Consider the following 14,619-nt stretch of genomic DNA (forward strand, 5'->3'; position numbering starts at 1 on the left):
CACCAGCCCCACAGTGCTCATGGGGCAGAGCAACCAGGTGCTCCCCTCCTAGCTCTCGTCCCCAGGCCATGCCTGTGGGTTGCCACCTTCATCCCATTGCCCCTTCTGTCCCCTCGGGCGCTGTGGTCTCACACGAGCATCCCCCACATGTCCACGGAGGAGAAGCATGTTTGGTCCCCACCCTTTTTAATGGTGTGAGTGTTGCCGACGTACTGACTCCGGCTCTTGGTGGACGTCAGTGTCTACAGGGGCAATACCTCGCAGATTGTCTGAAGTAAGGGGTGAGGTCAAGGTCACCCCCGCTTCCCATCACCACCTCTCAGCCTTGGAGTGATGGGGAGTTCCACGTCCCAAGCCCTGTGGTGACACTTCGGGAAGAAACCCATAGGTTTATAGGAACCCCCATTTCTGCTGAAGATCCTGGGCCTCGCATCGCCATACACATGGTCCTCCGACCCTTACGCAGCTGGGTAAGCTGCCCCGGAGGACTGGAAGGAGAATATCGACTCGAAAGTTACGAGTAGTGTTTGCCAAACACCTGGCGTCTCAGGGGAGCCAGCAGCCGTGTGCCTCGTGTTGGTCCCTGTGCTGGAATCTGCCAGCTGGTCCCAGGGCCACACCTCGGGAGGTAGACTTGTGAGTCAGGCTGTGTGTAAGTCTCACAGGATGAGAAGCCAACATTCAGTGAGCTGTGCTTTTCATAAAAATGAGAATCCAAGGTAGGATGCGGACGTGTGCAGTCAAGACGTCAGCAAGCACTGTCTGTTCTGGAAACTTCAGTCAAGCTCTGTGGCAGGGTCCAGGCAGTGACCGCAGCTCCGTCCCACTCCAAGAGGCCCCCGGGGTTGTCCCACCATGGCCCAAGGGCTCAGTGGCCTCCGAAGCCAGGCCCCTCCGCCCAGGCAGGCATCTAAGAGAAAGGACGCCAGAAGGCCCTCACTTCCTTGACTGCCAAGACCTTGGTGTGGTTCTGAGACTGAGGGAAGGTGAACCCCTGGCTTGGTCCTGGCCACCTACGGTCTCGGCCCAGAATCAGCTGAAGACACTGAAAACTATGGATGCCTGGGCCCCACTGCCAGGCAGCTGACCAGAAGCTCTGGGTGGTGTCTGACCCCGAACAGCACTCTGGGGCTCCGCTGTGTGCAAGGTAAGAACAGCTGGTCAGACCCTGAGGGACCCTTCCCAGCACCTGACTCTCAGGGATGTCCCCCTAGGTAGGCTGGGTGACACCTCCCCCTGTCCTGACCCCAGATGGTACCTGTGGGCCAAGGGCCACAAGGTGGGAACAGGGGGCAACTCTGACCACTCCTGCTGGGCCTGGAGATCACAGATGACAGAGGATGGGGTGGGCAGGGCAGAAAGAATGAGGAGACCCAGGCGGTCCCCAAGGTCAGCTGCCCCCTCACCCTGTGCCTAGGAGCAGCGTGGGTGGGACCTGGCTGGGCGCATGGCCATGGTGTTAAGCTGCCCCAGAGTCAGACATCGGGCCCTCTCCTGGGTTGCTGGGACTCTTTTTGCCACAATCAACCACTAGTCCCTCTTAAATACACTTTCAAATCAACTACATGTACATTTCAAGCACAGCGCTGGCTTCTAAGTTTAAGCCACTGTCTTGACCCCCTTCTAGCCACCATGGGCGTATTTAAGGTCTGTAGACTTAAAGTGATGGCATTTTCAGGGGGAGCCCTAGGCCTTGGAAAGGGGCTTCCTCACAACAGCTGCCCACAGAGCCTCATGTGCACTCAGAGGAGAGCGAGATCTCAGGGAAACATGCCACACAGCCTGTGCCTGGGGCTCCGAACCCCAGAAGGCACAGAACCAGGACAGCGAGGCAGACAGGACCCAGGGCTGAGAGCGGCATTTATAATACATACTTATTATTGAAAACTGTTCTGTGCTCTTCAAAATGTAAGTGACAAAGAAGACAAATAAAAGCAGATGATTTGTTCCATGTTAAAGGAGATTAAGAGAAATGATAGCTTAACACAGACTTTGATCCTGGATTAAATCCAGAGCTGAATGGGAAAATGCTGCAATGGACATTTGGGGACAATCGGAAGAACTTGGGAAAAGGAGGGACCAGGTTAAACTGCCTGAATTTGATCATTATGTTGTGCTTCTACATTTTTATATATTTTTAAAAAGTCATTTTCTTGGAAGTACTTTTGTTCAAGCAGAAGCATTTAGGAATGAAGGATGATAATTCTATAACTTATCTTCAAAGGGTCAGTGTGTATGAAATTACGTTTTTCAGATGCCATTCCTGGCTCTTATTATAAGCCCACCTTTCAAAATGCATGCTTTCTTTCAAGTTGTTGTTTCTAAGGTTATGAACCTAGGATATTGTTTCTTTGAATTGTGTATAAAAGAAAAGTTAACCAATTCTGAATAATCTGATGACTAACATGATGACATTTTTGCCTTCTAATTGGCCTGCAGAGAATCATTTTACACTCTTGAGTTGTTGAGTTTGCTTGCTGGGACAATAGTTTCTAGATAAAGTGTTGGTCTGGATTTACCGCCTGCAGAAATTCCCAGACCAGGGATTAAACACAAGCCAGAGCAGTGATAATGCCAAATCCTTTAGACCACTAGGGAATTCCTAAAATAATTTAACAGTGATTAGAAAATTGAATTTTTAGAAAGCAATTCTTAGAAAATTTCAAATTTTTAAAATGCAATTCAATTTCTTTTTTTTTGTCTTTTTTTTTTTTTTTTTTTTTTTTTTTTTGCTATTTCTTTGGGCCGCTCCCACGGCACATGGAGGTTCCCAGGCTAGGGGTCGAATCGGAACTGTAGCCTCTGGCCTATGCCAGAGCCACAGCAACGCAGGATCCGAGCAGCGTCTGCAACCTACACCACAGCTCACGGGAACGCCGGATCATTAACCCACTGAGCAAGGGCAGGGACCGACCCCGCAACCTCATGGTTCCTAGTCGGATTCGTCAACCACTGCGCCATGACGGGAACTCCTTTTTTTTTTTCTTTGGCAATTCAATTTCTGTAGTTTCATGCAGTTCAATTTTTATAGTCTGAGGGAAACTTGCAGTGACTAGTTTAGAAGACTTGAAAAACAGGGAGTTCCCGTCGTGACTCAGTGGTTAACGAATCCAACTAGGAACCATGAGGTTGCGAGTTCAATCCCTGGCATTGCTCAGTGGGTTAAGGATCCAGTGTTGCCATGAGCTGTGGTGTAGGTTGCAGACTCGGCTCGGATCCCTCGTTGCTGTGGCCCTGGCGTAGGCCGGCAGCTGTAGCTCTGATTGGACCCCTAGCCTGGGAACCTCCATGTGCCGCGGGAACGGCCCTAGAAATGGCAAAAAGACAAAAAATAAAAAATAGAAAACAAAACAAAACAAAAAAAAGACTTGAAAAACACATACTTGTTCCTTCACATGCTAGCTTGCTCAGACAGCCATGCTGTGTGTTCAGTTCTAAGTGTGCAGTTCAACCTAGTCTCAGAAGATCAGGGGAGGATTCCAGCCCCAGGAATAAGACAGGATGAGGGGCAGACTGACTTCCCACTAGAAAAACCAAAAATACTGACTCTAGTGTTTTTTAAATTTCTTAAAAGCATCAGAGGAAGTTCTCCTGTGGTGCATCAGATTAAGGATCTGGCACCACTGCAGCTGTGGTGCAGGCTGCAGTTGCGATGTGGATTTGATCCCTAGCCCATTAACTTCCACGTGCCACAGCTGCAGCCAGAAAAAAGCCTCAAAAGATTTGGTAAGATAATAAGAAAGGAAAGTCCAAAACTGAAGAAAAGACGAGATCTCCGAAAGGTAAGGGGCAACTTTAGAACTGTTCTTGAACTAAGGGTGTTTGCCAACTTGGGCAAACTTGAACTTAATTTTCTGTGTGTGGGGTGTGTGTGGCCTATGGAGGTAGACCCAGAATCGGCCAGGTGGGGGCTGCTGTCCACAGGCAGCTCTCTGCTCCTCAGTTCTGCTCTCAGGCCTTGGGACGCCTTGCAGGAAGCCCACCCAGATCAGCCAGGGTGCCCCCCCCCACTTCCTTCCTCCAGCAAACTGACTCGAGTCACATCCACAAATGTCTTCACAGCATCACCCAGATTAGTGCTTGATTGAGGAACTGGGGACCAAAGACTGGCCAGGACACACAGAAAGCTCACCAGCTATTTTTCCCTTTTCTATAACTTTGCAATCTTTCTAAATACTAAGTCTCACACGCTGCTCTGTGCATTCCTTCCAGACCCAAGGGAGTGAAGAGCAGTAGGAGGGTCTGAGGGCCTGGCCTGCTGTCCCCCCATCCCTCACGGCCACATGAGGACGGGACTGTCCTTCCTTGAGCTGCTGGGACAATCAGCCAGGTGCCCTGATGGGGTGCCAGGCCTCGCTGCAGTGTTTCTGGAAGCTTGACGGGCAGGGACTCATGTGTTTTTCGGGGAGAAGGAAGAAAGGGACGGGAGAACCAAAGGCAAGAGAAAAGCTGTCATTTTTCTCTTATTTTGCTCTCACCTTCCACAAGCTAGCCTGAACCAGGGGACCACACTGGGCCTACGCGTTAGAGTACTATCTCCTCCCAAAGCAAAATTCTGTGCTTCACATTTACATGGTTCTGGGGTTTGGCGCCCATATCCCAGCCTTCCCTGAAAGCCCTGTTTTCCACTTATTTTTTCTTCACCTTGCAGACTGACCCGAGCATTCCACCCAACCTCATGTGACCACAGTTGCAAGCTCATGGCCACAGTTGCTGTCATTGGGTCACCTGGCGACCTCATGGGCAGAGTCACATCTGGGAGGGGACGTGGGCTAACACGTTTTGCAAAAGCTCCCTCTTCTTGGACAAGTTGGACATCATCCATCCTTGCCACCTGACCCGGGAAGCCAGGCAGGGGCTGGGTGTGGGTGGGAGGCACCCACTAGTCCCTCTTTTTTGTCTCTGTCTGTCAGCTCCCAAGTGCCCACGGCTTCCCAACCTCCAACGTCAGGCTGCTCAGGAACGGCTCGGCGAGAAGCAGTTTTATTCCCATCAGGTCCTTCAGGTGTAGAAAAGCTGCTTCTGAGAACAGTGAGTCAGAACCACTTAGAGGAGGCTGGATTCGCAGGTGCACCTGGACCCTGACCATCTTGGAGAGCGGTCGGCCTCCTGCAGCCTCGTCCATGCAACCTGATCTCTCTGTGGGTCTCACTTCCTAAAATTCCTGCGACATGAAAAACGAGTGGTACCACATACTGTTTTCAATTTTACTTCTGTTTTTCCAACTCCCTGAGGTTCTCCCTCCCTGACATATTGACGTATTGCAAGAATTAACTCCACTCTGTGGGCCTTCAGCTGTCATGGGAGGAAGTGGTGACAAGTTAAATAGGAAGTAGAACAGAGCTTCCAAAGATGATTAACTTCATGCAAAAGATTCACCATGTAATGACAGTGAAAAGGGGGACAGGAACTAAAGTCATCTCGTGATCTCAGGTAAACACTCACCTGGGCTGAGTAAACACACACACAGGTACACACAGTCACCTGCACGCAGGTAGCTAGTTTCCTTTATTCTTTGTTTTCCTCTTTGTTTTTTTTGTTTGTTTGCTTGTTTTGCTTTTTAGGGCTAAACCTGTGGCATATGGAGGTTCTCAGGCTAGGGGTCCAATCAGAGCTACAGCTGCCAGCCTACACCACAGCCACAGCAATGCCAGATCCGAGCCGTGTCTGCGACCTACACCACAGCTCACGGCAACACCGGATCCTCAAGCCACTGAGCAAGGCCAGGGATCAAACCTGCCACCTCATGGTTCCTAGTCAGATTCATTTTGGCTGTGCCACTATGGGAACTCCTCCTCTTTGTTTTTATAACAAACATGTTGTACTAATTTGATTTTTTAAAACAGGAACTTTTATTTTTAAATACAGAGACGCATTGGAACAATCTGCTCTTTGTCTTTTAAAATCAGGTTCTCCTCTACTGAGGGAGGCATCTTGTTTTCAAAACTTCAGTCGAGCTTTGGGGAGAAGGAACGGGGAGTGGGCAGGCAGGAAAGGGGAAGGAAGCTGTTTCCGAGTTGGAAACAGGAGCAGCAGCAAGCACTCTGTGTCACCAAGACAGACCTGCCACCCTCATTTTGGCAGATGCCACCTGTACTCGGGGCCGGGGACCCTCCAGAGACTCTTGTGGGGGCAAGGCTGTCCAGGCAAAGGCTGACATAGACATCCAGCTTGAACAACAGGGATGAGCCTCAGAAACATCAAGCAGAGTGAGAAAAGCCACCCGGATAAATCTACATACCATAGAATCCCATTGAATGAGTTTCCAGAACAGACAAAATTAATCCAGATTTTTAAAAAATTGGTGAAGCCTTGTCTCTGGGGGTGGGGTCCAAAAGGACTGGGAAGGGGGTGAGGAAACTTTCTAGGGTGATGGTCACGTCTGTAGCTGACAGGAGTTTGGGTTACAAGTGTGTGTCAAAATCAAGTGAAGATACACGTCAGACTCCAGCACTTCACTGTAGGTAAGACAACAAATGAAGAAGCTGTAAATAAACACCAAGTTGTGGTGAGAGCCCTGCATGAGTAAGCATTTCTGGGTGAAGGGCGCTGATGACAAGAACTCACCGTGAAATGCATTTAAAAGATGGTTTGATGGCTCCCAAGAAAGATGGGCAGATGGACAGGCATGGGATACAACAGGTAAAGCACATCAGTGGGAAAACCTGGGTGGTGCATATAAAGATGTTTCCCATAAAATACTTCTAATTTGGTTGTGTGTTTGAAAAATTGCATAATAAAATGGGGGGGGGGATACATCCCCCATCTGCCTCTTTCCCCACCCCCCTACTGCCCACTCCAGTCTCACAAGCCCCAACTTGGCAGGAGTATTTTCAACATGTTCCAGGCAAAACCTGGGGTTGGGCAGAGCACTGGCCTGGAGGGCTTCTGGAGTGAAAGAAAGATTATTCTGACACTTGTCCTTGTGAGCCTGGCAGGAAGTGGGCAGGGAATGCCAGCTCCCACATCCAGGGATCCAGCTCCAAAGCACCCGTGGCCCCTGCCACCACAGATGCTAAAAGAAAGAGAGTCCAAGACTGTGCAAGTGCCAGAGGGAAGTGGAGCAGTGGCCGCACCCTGGATTTGGAAAGGAAACGCTGAGCATGCAGAGGTGCCATGGGAACCGCTTAACCCGTCTCAGAGCCACCCTGCTTCCTCTTGGCCAGTCGGAAGCCCAGAGAGACAGGAGGGCGCCTGCCCCTGTCCCCAACACCTCTGCTGCTCAAGTGGATAAACGGGAACTGGCAGCACAAGGCAATCGGGTGGACCTGGGCTCGAGCTCCGAGAGAGTGCTCTTCTCCCCTGACCGCTGCAAGGGACCTGCCACTGGGCCCGCTCTTGCCTCTTCTGTGGGCAACAGGCCAACAGGCTCTCCGGGGAACATCCCAGCATCCCACTGTGAGGGCACAATCCTTGGCAGAACCCTAAGTGCTTACCCACACAGGCACGTGTGTAGAAGCAGCTATGTGTCCGCGTTGCAGGGTTAGGGAGGGACTCAGGGGGAGGGTGTGTAAGCGACCTCCGAATGAGACCCAAGAGAACTCTGTCTCAGAGATGCTCAGTCTAAGCTACCTGTGGACACCAAGTTTAACTGCTCAAAGCCCCAGTGTTCAGAATCTCCCCTCTTGGCCACTGATGTGACCACTTACCACTCTGGGGAATGTTTTAAGTGTTTGGTTGTTTACTTATTAAGTATTACTTAATATCCATTTTTTGGTTTCGAGAGCGCCTGTCACTCCCTTGCCTTAATTTCTCACTCCACTAATCCAGATCATGGGATCGGCAGTCACACAGGCAGCCTTGTGGGAACACAGTTGTTTTTCTCTTTACCGGGCAGAAGGGAAAGGCACTCACTCACCCCCTCACACCCCCACCAAACCTGAAGCCCCAGCTAGCAGGCCACCATTGCTCCGTCATTTCAAACCGTGCTATGCACCCGCAGAAGCGAACCTACCTCTGCGTTTCTGACCTCCAGGCACTGGTTAATAAGGTGGCTGGCCTCTCCAGATCTGTGATGTTTGCCATCCCCAGAGCTGAGCAGATGTCTGGCCTTTCACTCCGCATCAGATGTCCCGCAGGTGCTCTGGTGGTTCCCATGGGCATCCTGTGCTTGGTTTAGAGACATGGCTCAATCAAGGGGAATGCCTGCCAGTGTAATCAACATCCAGCAGCACATGTCCCTGTTCAGGCCACCCCAGCACACTCACATCCACCACTGTGCTCTGCTCTCTGCTGCCCCGCACCTTTTCCTTGGTGACACCATGCGAGGACTCATGCATGTCTGCACAGCACCCCTCCTGCGCCTGCCACCCCCTTGCCCAGAGTGGTGGGGGCCCCGTGAGGACCAGTTCCTACCCTTCAGAGACAGTCATGCTGCTCAGTAGTGCTGCTGGGGCACTGGCTAGTCCCCTGCTCTGAGGCTCTCCCCTCTCCTATGTCACCACCGAGAAGGCACCTCCTCACCCTCTCTGTTCTGCAAAGGCATCCCTGCTGAGCCTGGGGGGGAGAGGGGCGGGCACCAGGGCACTGTGACTTTCTCCAGGTTCCTGACTCATAGCAAGGGAGCTGGAGAAGGGGGTGGGGAGGCCACCCCCTGAATGTGCCACTTCGGCATGTGGAGTATTTTGCGTTGAAGGCAACCAAGACCCAGCTGGCTCTGGAAGTGCTTTCAAGGCCTCCCAACTGCCTAAAGGAATGTATCTGCATGGCAGGCAGACATCGGATCCCCCAGGCCTCCTCCTCCTGTGAGTCACCCTCCCACCTCCGAAGCCCCAGCCCCCACACCTCTTCTTGGATGAGGTGCCTCATAAGCTTCGAGTGCCTGACTGCCTTTTGGCTCGTTTTTATGGGGCTCCATATGCATAAGCTAAATTTATTTTTCTCTTGTTAATCTCTTTTATGGCAATTTAATTATAGGTCAGCCAAAGAACCTAGAAGGGTACGAGGAAAATGTTCTGGCCCCTATGGTTAGAACTAGCCCTGGGGCAACAAGGTCTCAGAAACACCGAATGTGAAAATTCATTACTGCTATGTTCTGGATTCTAGGCAGAGCCCTGTTGCTCTAGCCCCAAGGCCACAGCTGGTCTGGGCTGGTGAAGATTCACCATCGCCTCTACCTATTCCAGAATAATCCCTCTGGGTGGGTGCCAAGGGGCCAGAGGCTTCCTAGGTCATCAGTCACCCAGTTACCCTGGGACGCGTAGGGTTCGGGATGAGAAGAGAACAGCGTTCCCCTCCACCCCCGGGGCCATGCTCGGGTCCCTGCCCTGGGCTGGAGGCCTGTTAGCCCACACAGTACCCAGCCAACTGGGTCCTCTTGGTCCAGGGAGCAACGGAGCCAACAATTAGGTTAACACAACAATAGGGGAAGCTCAGAAATGATGCACCAAAGCCAGACACCCACATTGCATGATCCCATTTGTGGGAAGTTCAAGAATAGGCAGAGCCCCTGTCTACAGGGCACATGAGCGCATTGCCAGGAACCAGGGGTGGGTACAGGATAACCCACAGAAGAAGCAAGAGGAAACTTTCAGGGTAACAGGCTTGGTGGGGTGGTAATAGTGGTGCATGCATTTGTTAAAATTCCTCAGTCTGGATACACAAAATGAGGCATTTTTATTGTATATGAATCATACCTCATTCAAGTTGACTTTTAAAAATCAAGAAAGTTTTCCAAGCAGTGGACAGAGGACCAGAGCCACTGTCATGGCCCCCTGAAGGGAGACAGCCATTCTCTTGGGGGGGGGGCTGCCCCTCCCCCACTGGCCCAGTAGGGGTCTTCCCCACCCTCTGCCCTTGGCCCATACCCACATGTTATGGTACACCCAGCCCCAGGGGAAGATTCCAGATCACACCCCTCCTCTGCTTAAACACCAGCGGCTTTCTATCCCCAGAGCAGGACAGTTCCGCTGGAGGGCTTTCCCACTGGCTGTTCCCTCTGCCCCGGTCTCCCTTCCTTGTGCCTGAGAGATTCTTGCCCTTTGGGTAGGTGTCAGCCTAAAGGTCTGTCTTCTCAAAGGGGCATCTGTGGCCAGGGTCCAGGGATGTCCATGTCTCTCTGTTTCATCCTTCACCTCACTTTCAGCAGAGCCCCTGTCACTCTCTGATCTTCATTACTGATCACTGCGTCCCACGGCCCTACACCCACAGCGCCCCACAGTAGCTACACTTGGTCATGGGACACAGGAGATGGACCCGGCGGGACAGTGACTCCTGTTTTAAGGGTAAAATGCACTCACAGGACCCCAAAGACATAGTGCAGGTAGAGAAGAGTGGAGAATGTGTCATTCACAATTGCCTGTGTATGTTGAAAAATTTTGGATATATTGGGTTAAATAGAAAGTATTATGCTTTCATAGACTTTTTTCTTTCTGCTCGTTTAATGTGTCTCTTAGAAAATAGTTTCCCGTTAACATCTTCAACCCTCAGGGGCTCCACCGCCTGGAGTATCTCCCCACCCCCACCCCCACCCCTTCATGCTCCATCTACAGACGCCCTGGCCAGAGAGAAGCCCCAGAAGGGTTCAGTGGTCGAATAAAGAAATGAGTTTGAGTAAGAGAACCCGATGAGCTTTTCCCAAATGAAGGTTAATTCACTTAATGTTTGGCAAATTAGTTCCCCAGGACAGGCCGCAGACGGAAACCGCAGCCCCGCTCCGGGGCCATCTAGACGCGGACCAGGCGCTCAGACACCCCCCGGGGGCCAGACGCCCTTCCTCCCCTTCCAGACCTGGGCCCAGAGAAGATGACACTTTCGGAGAGACCTAGAAGAACCCAGCTGGAAAGCGCTCGACCGGGAAGGATCAGATGGGCAGCGGGTGGGGAGGGGCGGAAGAGGAGGAGCCGGGCGGGGCAGGGGGCGGGGCCAGGGCCCAGTTGCCGGGAATAAAAGCACAACTACCACCCCGGCTGGGCTAGCGTGCTGGTCGCCGCTGGGCCGAAACGCCGTCTGTCTCTGAGAGACCATGGCCGGGTCCCCGCGCTCCCCGCTGCTCCTGCTGGCCGCCCTGGCCCTGGCCCTCGCCCTGGCCGTGAGCCCCGCGGCCGGACAGGGCCACAAGGGCCGCCTGGTGGGCGGCCTAATAGACGCGGATGTCAACGAGGAGGGCGTGCAGCAGGCGCTGTCCTTTGCCCTCAGCGAGTACAACAAAGCGAGCAATGACGCCTACCACGGCCGCGTGCTGCGCGTGCTGCGCGTCCGCAAGCAGGTGCGTCTGCGGAGAAGAGGGCGCGGGATCGAGTTGCGGAGTCGGAGCTCAGGGGCCGGACGGGCGGGGTGCGGAGCCTGAGAGCAGCGGCCTGGGGCGCGGGGCCAGGGTGCAGAGCCTGAGTGCTTTGGAACTAGGCAGGGGGCGCAGGGGCGGGACGGCCCTGACTGCGGGAGGCCGGGCGCTGTCTCCAGCCCGGCTTCCGCTGAGCCCCTAGGTCCTGGGAGGAGGGCCCCCTTCAGCCCCTGGAGGCTCCGGGGATCTGCACAGACGCTGATGCGCTTCTCACCCTGGCGTGGCCCCCCGGCCTCTCCCGGCGGCCACAGCCCTTCGCGGGGTGTCACCCGGAGTGGGCCCGGCCTGGCCCGCAATCTGGTCCGCGCTGGGGTCAGGGACCAGCCTCCTGGGACTGGGGGGTCCGTGCGAGCTGCCATCTAGATGACCTGAGGCGAGGGAAAAACACACCCACACCTGGCTGCGCTCCTGACTTTGCCCCTGAATGGTTCTTTAAGCACCTTCCTTTTAACTTTTTAACGTCATTTCAGACTTTATAGGGCAGTTACAAAGATACATAGAGTCCTTGTAGATTCTCACCCAGATTCCTCAAATGTTAAAAAGTTGCAGAATTTGCTTGACCCACCTCATCCCCACATACATGGGTGTAGAGATGTTTATACACATTAATTTTTCTGACCCTTCCTGGGTACACAACACGTTTGTGTATTTTTCCTAAAAGCAAGGTTGTTTTCTTCCAAGGCACAAAATAATTTTGAAGATCAGGAATCAAACACTAACACTTTCATTCACCAATCTTACTCAGATGCCAGTTATCTATCTCCCAGTCCTTTATAGCCGAGGACACTGCCAGGCCACATGCTGCTGTCCTGTGGCCTCCTTTATTCTGGGGCAGCCCCTGGTCTGTCTTGTGATCTTGGTGTTATTTCTGAAGGTCCAGCCAGCTGTGGCTCAGACTGTCGCTGGGTTTGGTTTGGCCTGATGTTTCCTCAAGTCACACAGAACAGGTGTGCACTTCTCGTAGCCTCCTTGGCAGGTGCCGCTAAGCTCACATGGCCTCCACGTCCCCATCATGCAGTGGTGTTGGGGTCCGACCCTCCGAGCGTCCTCCCTGTGGGGCCTGGCTGCTCCCTGGAGCACCCAGATGGTGTCAGCAAACACAAGTCTGTGAGCTGGCCCGTGGTGGCCAGTGTGTCCTGGACTGGGGCAGTGGCAGGGGGTCTGACGTAAGAATCCAAAGGCTCCTGGACTGTTGCTTCTGCCCACAGGTCACATCCACGGGGGCAGCCTCTGGGCTGTGACATCTTACCACCACCCTGAGATGGGCACACCAGCCTGCCCCTGCCTCTGCTTGGCAGCCTGGCCAGATAAGGAGCCTGTCCTTGAGGAGAAGGGGCAGAGGGAGAGGCAGGAAGGGCTGTGGGGCCTCATGCTGGCCCTTGAAGGAAGGCTAGAATTTAGACCTTCTGACCTGCATGCTGGCCAGCACAGAGGGCTTCCTGCCACTTTCTCCTGAAATGGCAGAAAATGGTCAAGACCAGACCCACTTCTCTTCCTGCAGCAGTGCGCTGGCGCTGTCCTTTTTGGGTGGGCAAGTGCCCCTGCTCACCAGGTCCCCTCCAGCCTGCTCCTCTTGGGTGTGAGACTAGCTCACAGACCATGGGGGGAAGCTGACAGCAGAGGGGTCACGGGACACCATGTGGCTCCACCAGGTGGGGTCTGCAGCCTAGTCCCTGGCCTCGCAGCCCGTGCTTCTCTGGGTTCTAATGAGGCCTGTCTGGGTACCAGTGTGTGGCCAGGGTTCACGTATGTAATCTCAAGTGTAAGAGACACACAGACTGTGACACACTTCAGAAATATTCCTGTTGAAAATCACACTTGAATGGTCAGCATTCCAAGCGTTTTTTAATTGGCTTAAACATCCGCGTATGTGAAGCTTTCGTCTCCTCCTTTTACGGGAGGGTGTAAATAAACCTGGGTTACAGGGGAGGAATGGGATGCTGTGGGCTCCCCACCCGAGACTGGAGTTTCGCTGAAGTGTAGTCGCCAGGCACCCATCTTCCTGCAGATGCTGTGTGCTCCGTCCCCACCCAGGCTCCGGGCACCAGCCTGTTGCTTTTCCACACTCTGGCTGGTCCCCTGGAGTTGCACTTTCTGTTCTTGGACCCAGTTAATAGAATGTTGGTCCCTGGCTTCAGGGCAGCTCATAAACAAGTTCTGGGGAGGGCCAAGGGCGCTTCCTGGGTGCAGCTTTGCAGCCCGTGGGAAGGTGACCATGTATTTGCAGCGGGCAGGTGTTGTAGGCCCATCTGCGCTCCATGTGTACAGGTCGTGGCTGGGATGAACTACTTCTTGGAAGTGGAGATTGGCCGAACCACGTGCACCAAGTCCCAGGCCAACCTGGACAACTGTCCCTTCCCCAACCAGCCGGACCTGCAGAAGGTATGTGCCTGATGGGGGCAGAGGGGTGGGGCATATGTGTGCCTGTGGAGGAGTGTCACAGGTGAGTGCTGGGTGTGTGTGTGTGCGTGCGTGTGTGCATGTGTGTGAGAGACCACTCTGAATTTATAGGGTAGTTTAGCTGGGAAGTTGGGGCACCGTGTGCTCTGGGCTTATCACCTGCTGAATGGAGGACGCAGTGGGGGTGTTTGCTGGGGAGGAAGAAAGGGTCCTTTAATCCCCCCTGCTCGGGCGCGTGGGCTGATTAGAGGGAATTAGCGGCCTGGAGATGGCTTAAACCCCGTGATGCTGCCCTGTTCACCAAAGGCCAGATTCTCCGGAGGCTTGGCTGGTTCTTGGGGGGCTCAGCCTTGGGGGGGTGCGCTCCTTTGTCACCCCTCGCAGGCTCTGCCTCTGTCAGGAGTGGGGGTCCCAGCCCTGGGTCCTCCCTGTGGACCTGTCTCAGGGCTGGGCCGGAGGGTGGGGCCCCATCAGGTTGCTCCCTCGAGGGCTGTGCCTGGGCCGGGACTGTGTAGTCCTGTGGGCAGCCGCAGGGGACACGCTGGACTTGGAGCCATGGGCCTGTCCCTCTTACTGTCGCCCTGACTGACCTTCTCTTTCCTTTTCACAGAAAACGCTGTGCTCCTTCCAAGTTTACACCGTCCCCTGGAAGGGCACCACCTCCCTGGTGAAGTCCAGCTGTCGCGATGAATAGGGGATCCGGCAGCAGGGGGGCTGTGGACTGCCTCTCACTCACGCCTCCGATGGGTGACCCACCTGGTGGATGCGCCCTCTGCGTGCACCGCAGCGACCCACACAGAAGGCTCCTCCTGCCTTTTTAAAATGGCTCTAACTCCTTTCTTTCTTTTAATTGCTTTCCAGGTGCACCAGATGCATGTTGTCTGCTATGTTCCTCAATAAAAAAAGTTAACAGCAGCTCCTCCTTGAGTTGGTCACTG

General features: G+C 53.6%; 1 protein-coding gene and 1 long non-coding RNA gene across 2 annotated transcripts; one reads left to right on the top strand and one right to left on the bottom strand.

Annotated features, from left to right (window-relative positions):
- Positions 1-6,522: 6,522 nt before the first annotated feature.
- LOC125122795 (uncharacterized) lies at positions 6,523-10,799 on the bottom strand. The gene is made up of 3 exons (XR_007133904.1): positions 10,729-10,799; positions 7,955-8,104; positions 6,523-6,665 (listed from the first exon to the last, which is right to left on the bottom strand). It is a non-coding gene; the product is annotated as an uncharacterized LOC125122795 (long non-coding RNA).
- Positions 10,800-10,877: 78 nt separating this feature from the next.
- CST3 (cystatin C) lies at positions 10,878-14,596 on the top strand. The gene is made up of 3 exons (XM_047771572.1): positions 10,878-11,206; positions 13,550-13,663; positions 14,292-14,596. The coding sequence occupies exons 1-3, from the start codon at positions 10,964-10,966 to the stop codon at positions 14,373-14,375; spliced, it is 441 nt and encodes a 146-aa protein (XP_047627528.1). The 5' UTR covers positions 10,878-10,963; the 3' UTR covers positions 14,376-14,596.
- Positions 14,597-14,619: the final 23 nt, after the last annotated feature.

The sequence above is a fragment of the Phacochoerus africanus genome, chromosome 3 (assembly GCF_016906955.1).
Source record: "Phacochoerus africanus isolate WHEZ1 chromosome 3, ROS_Pafr_v1, whole genome shotgun sequence".
Classification (NCBI taxonomy): domain Eukaryota; kingdom Metazoa; phylum Chordata; class Mammalia; order Artiodactyla; family Suidae; genus Phacochoerus; species Phacochoerus africanus.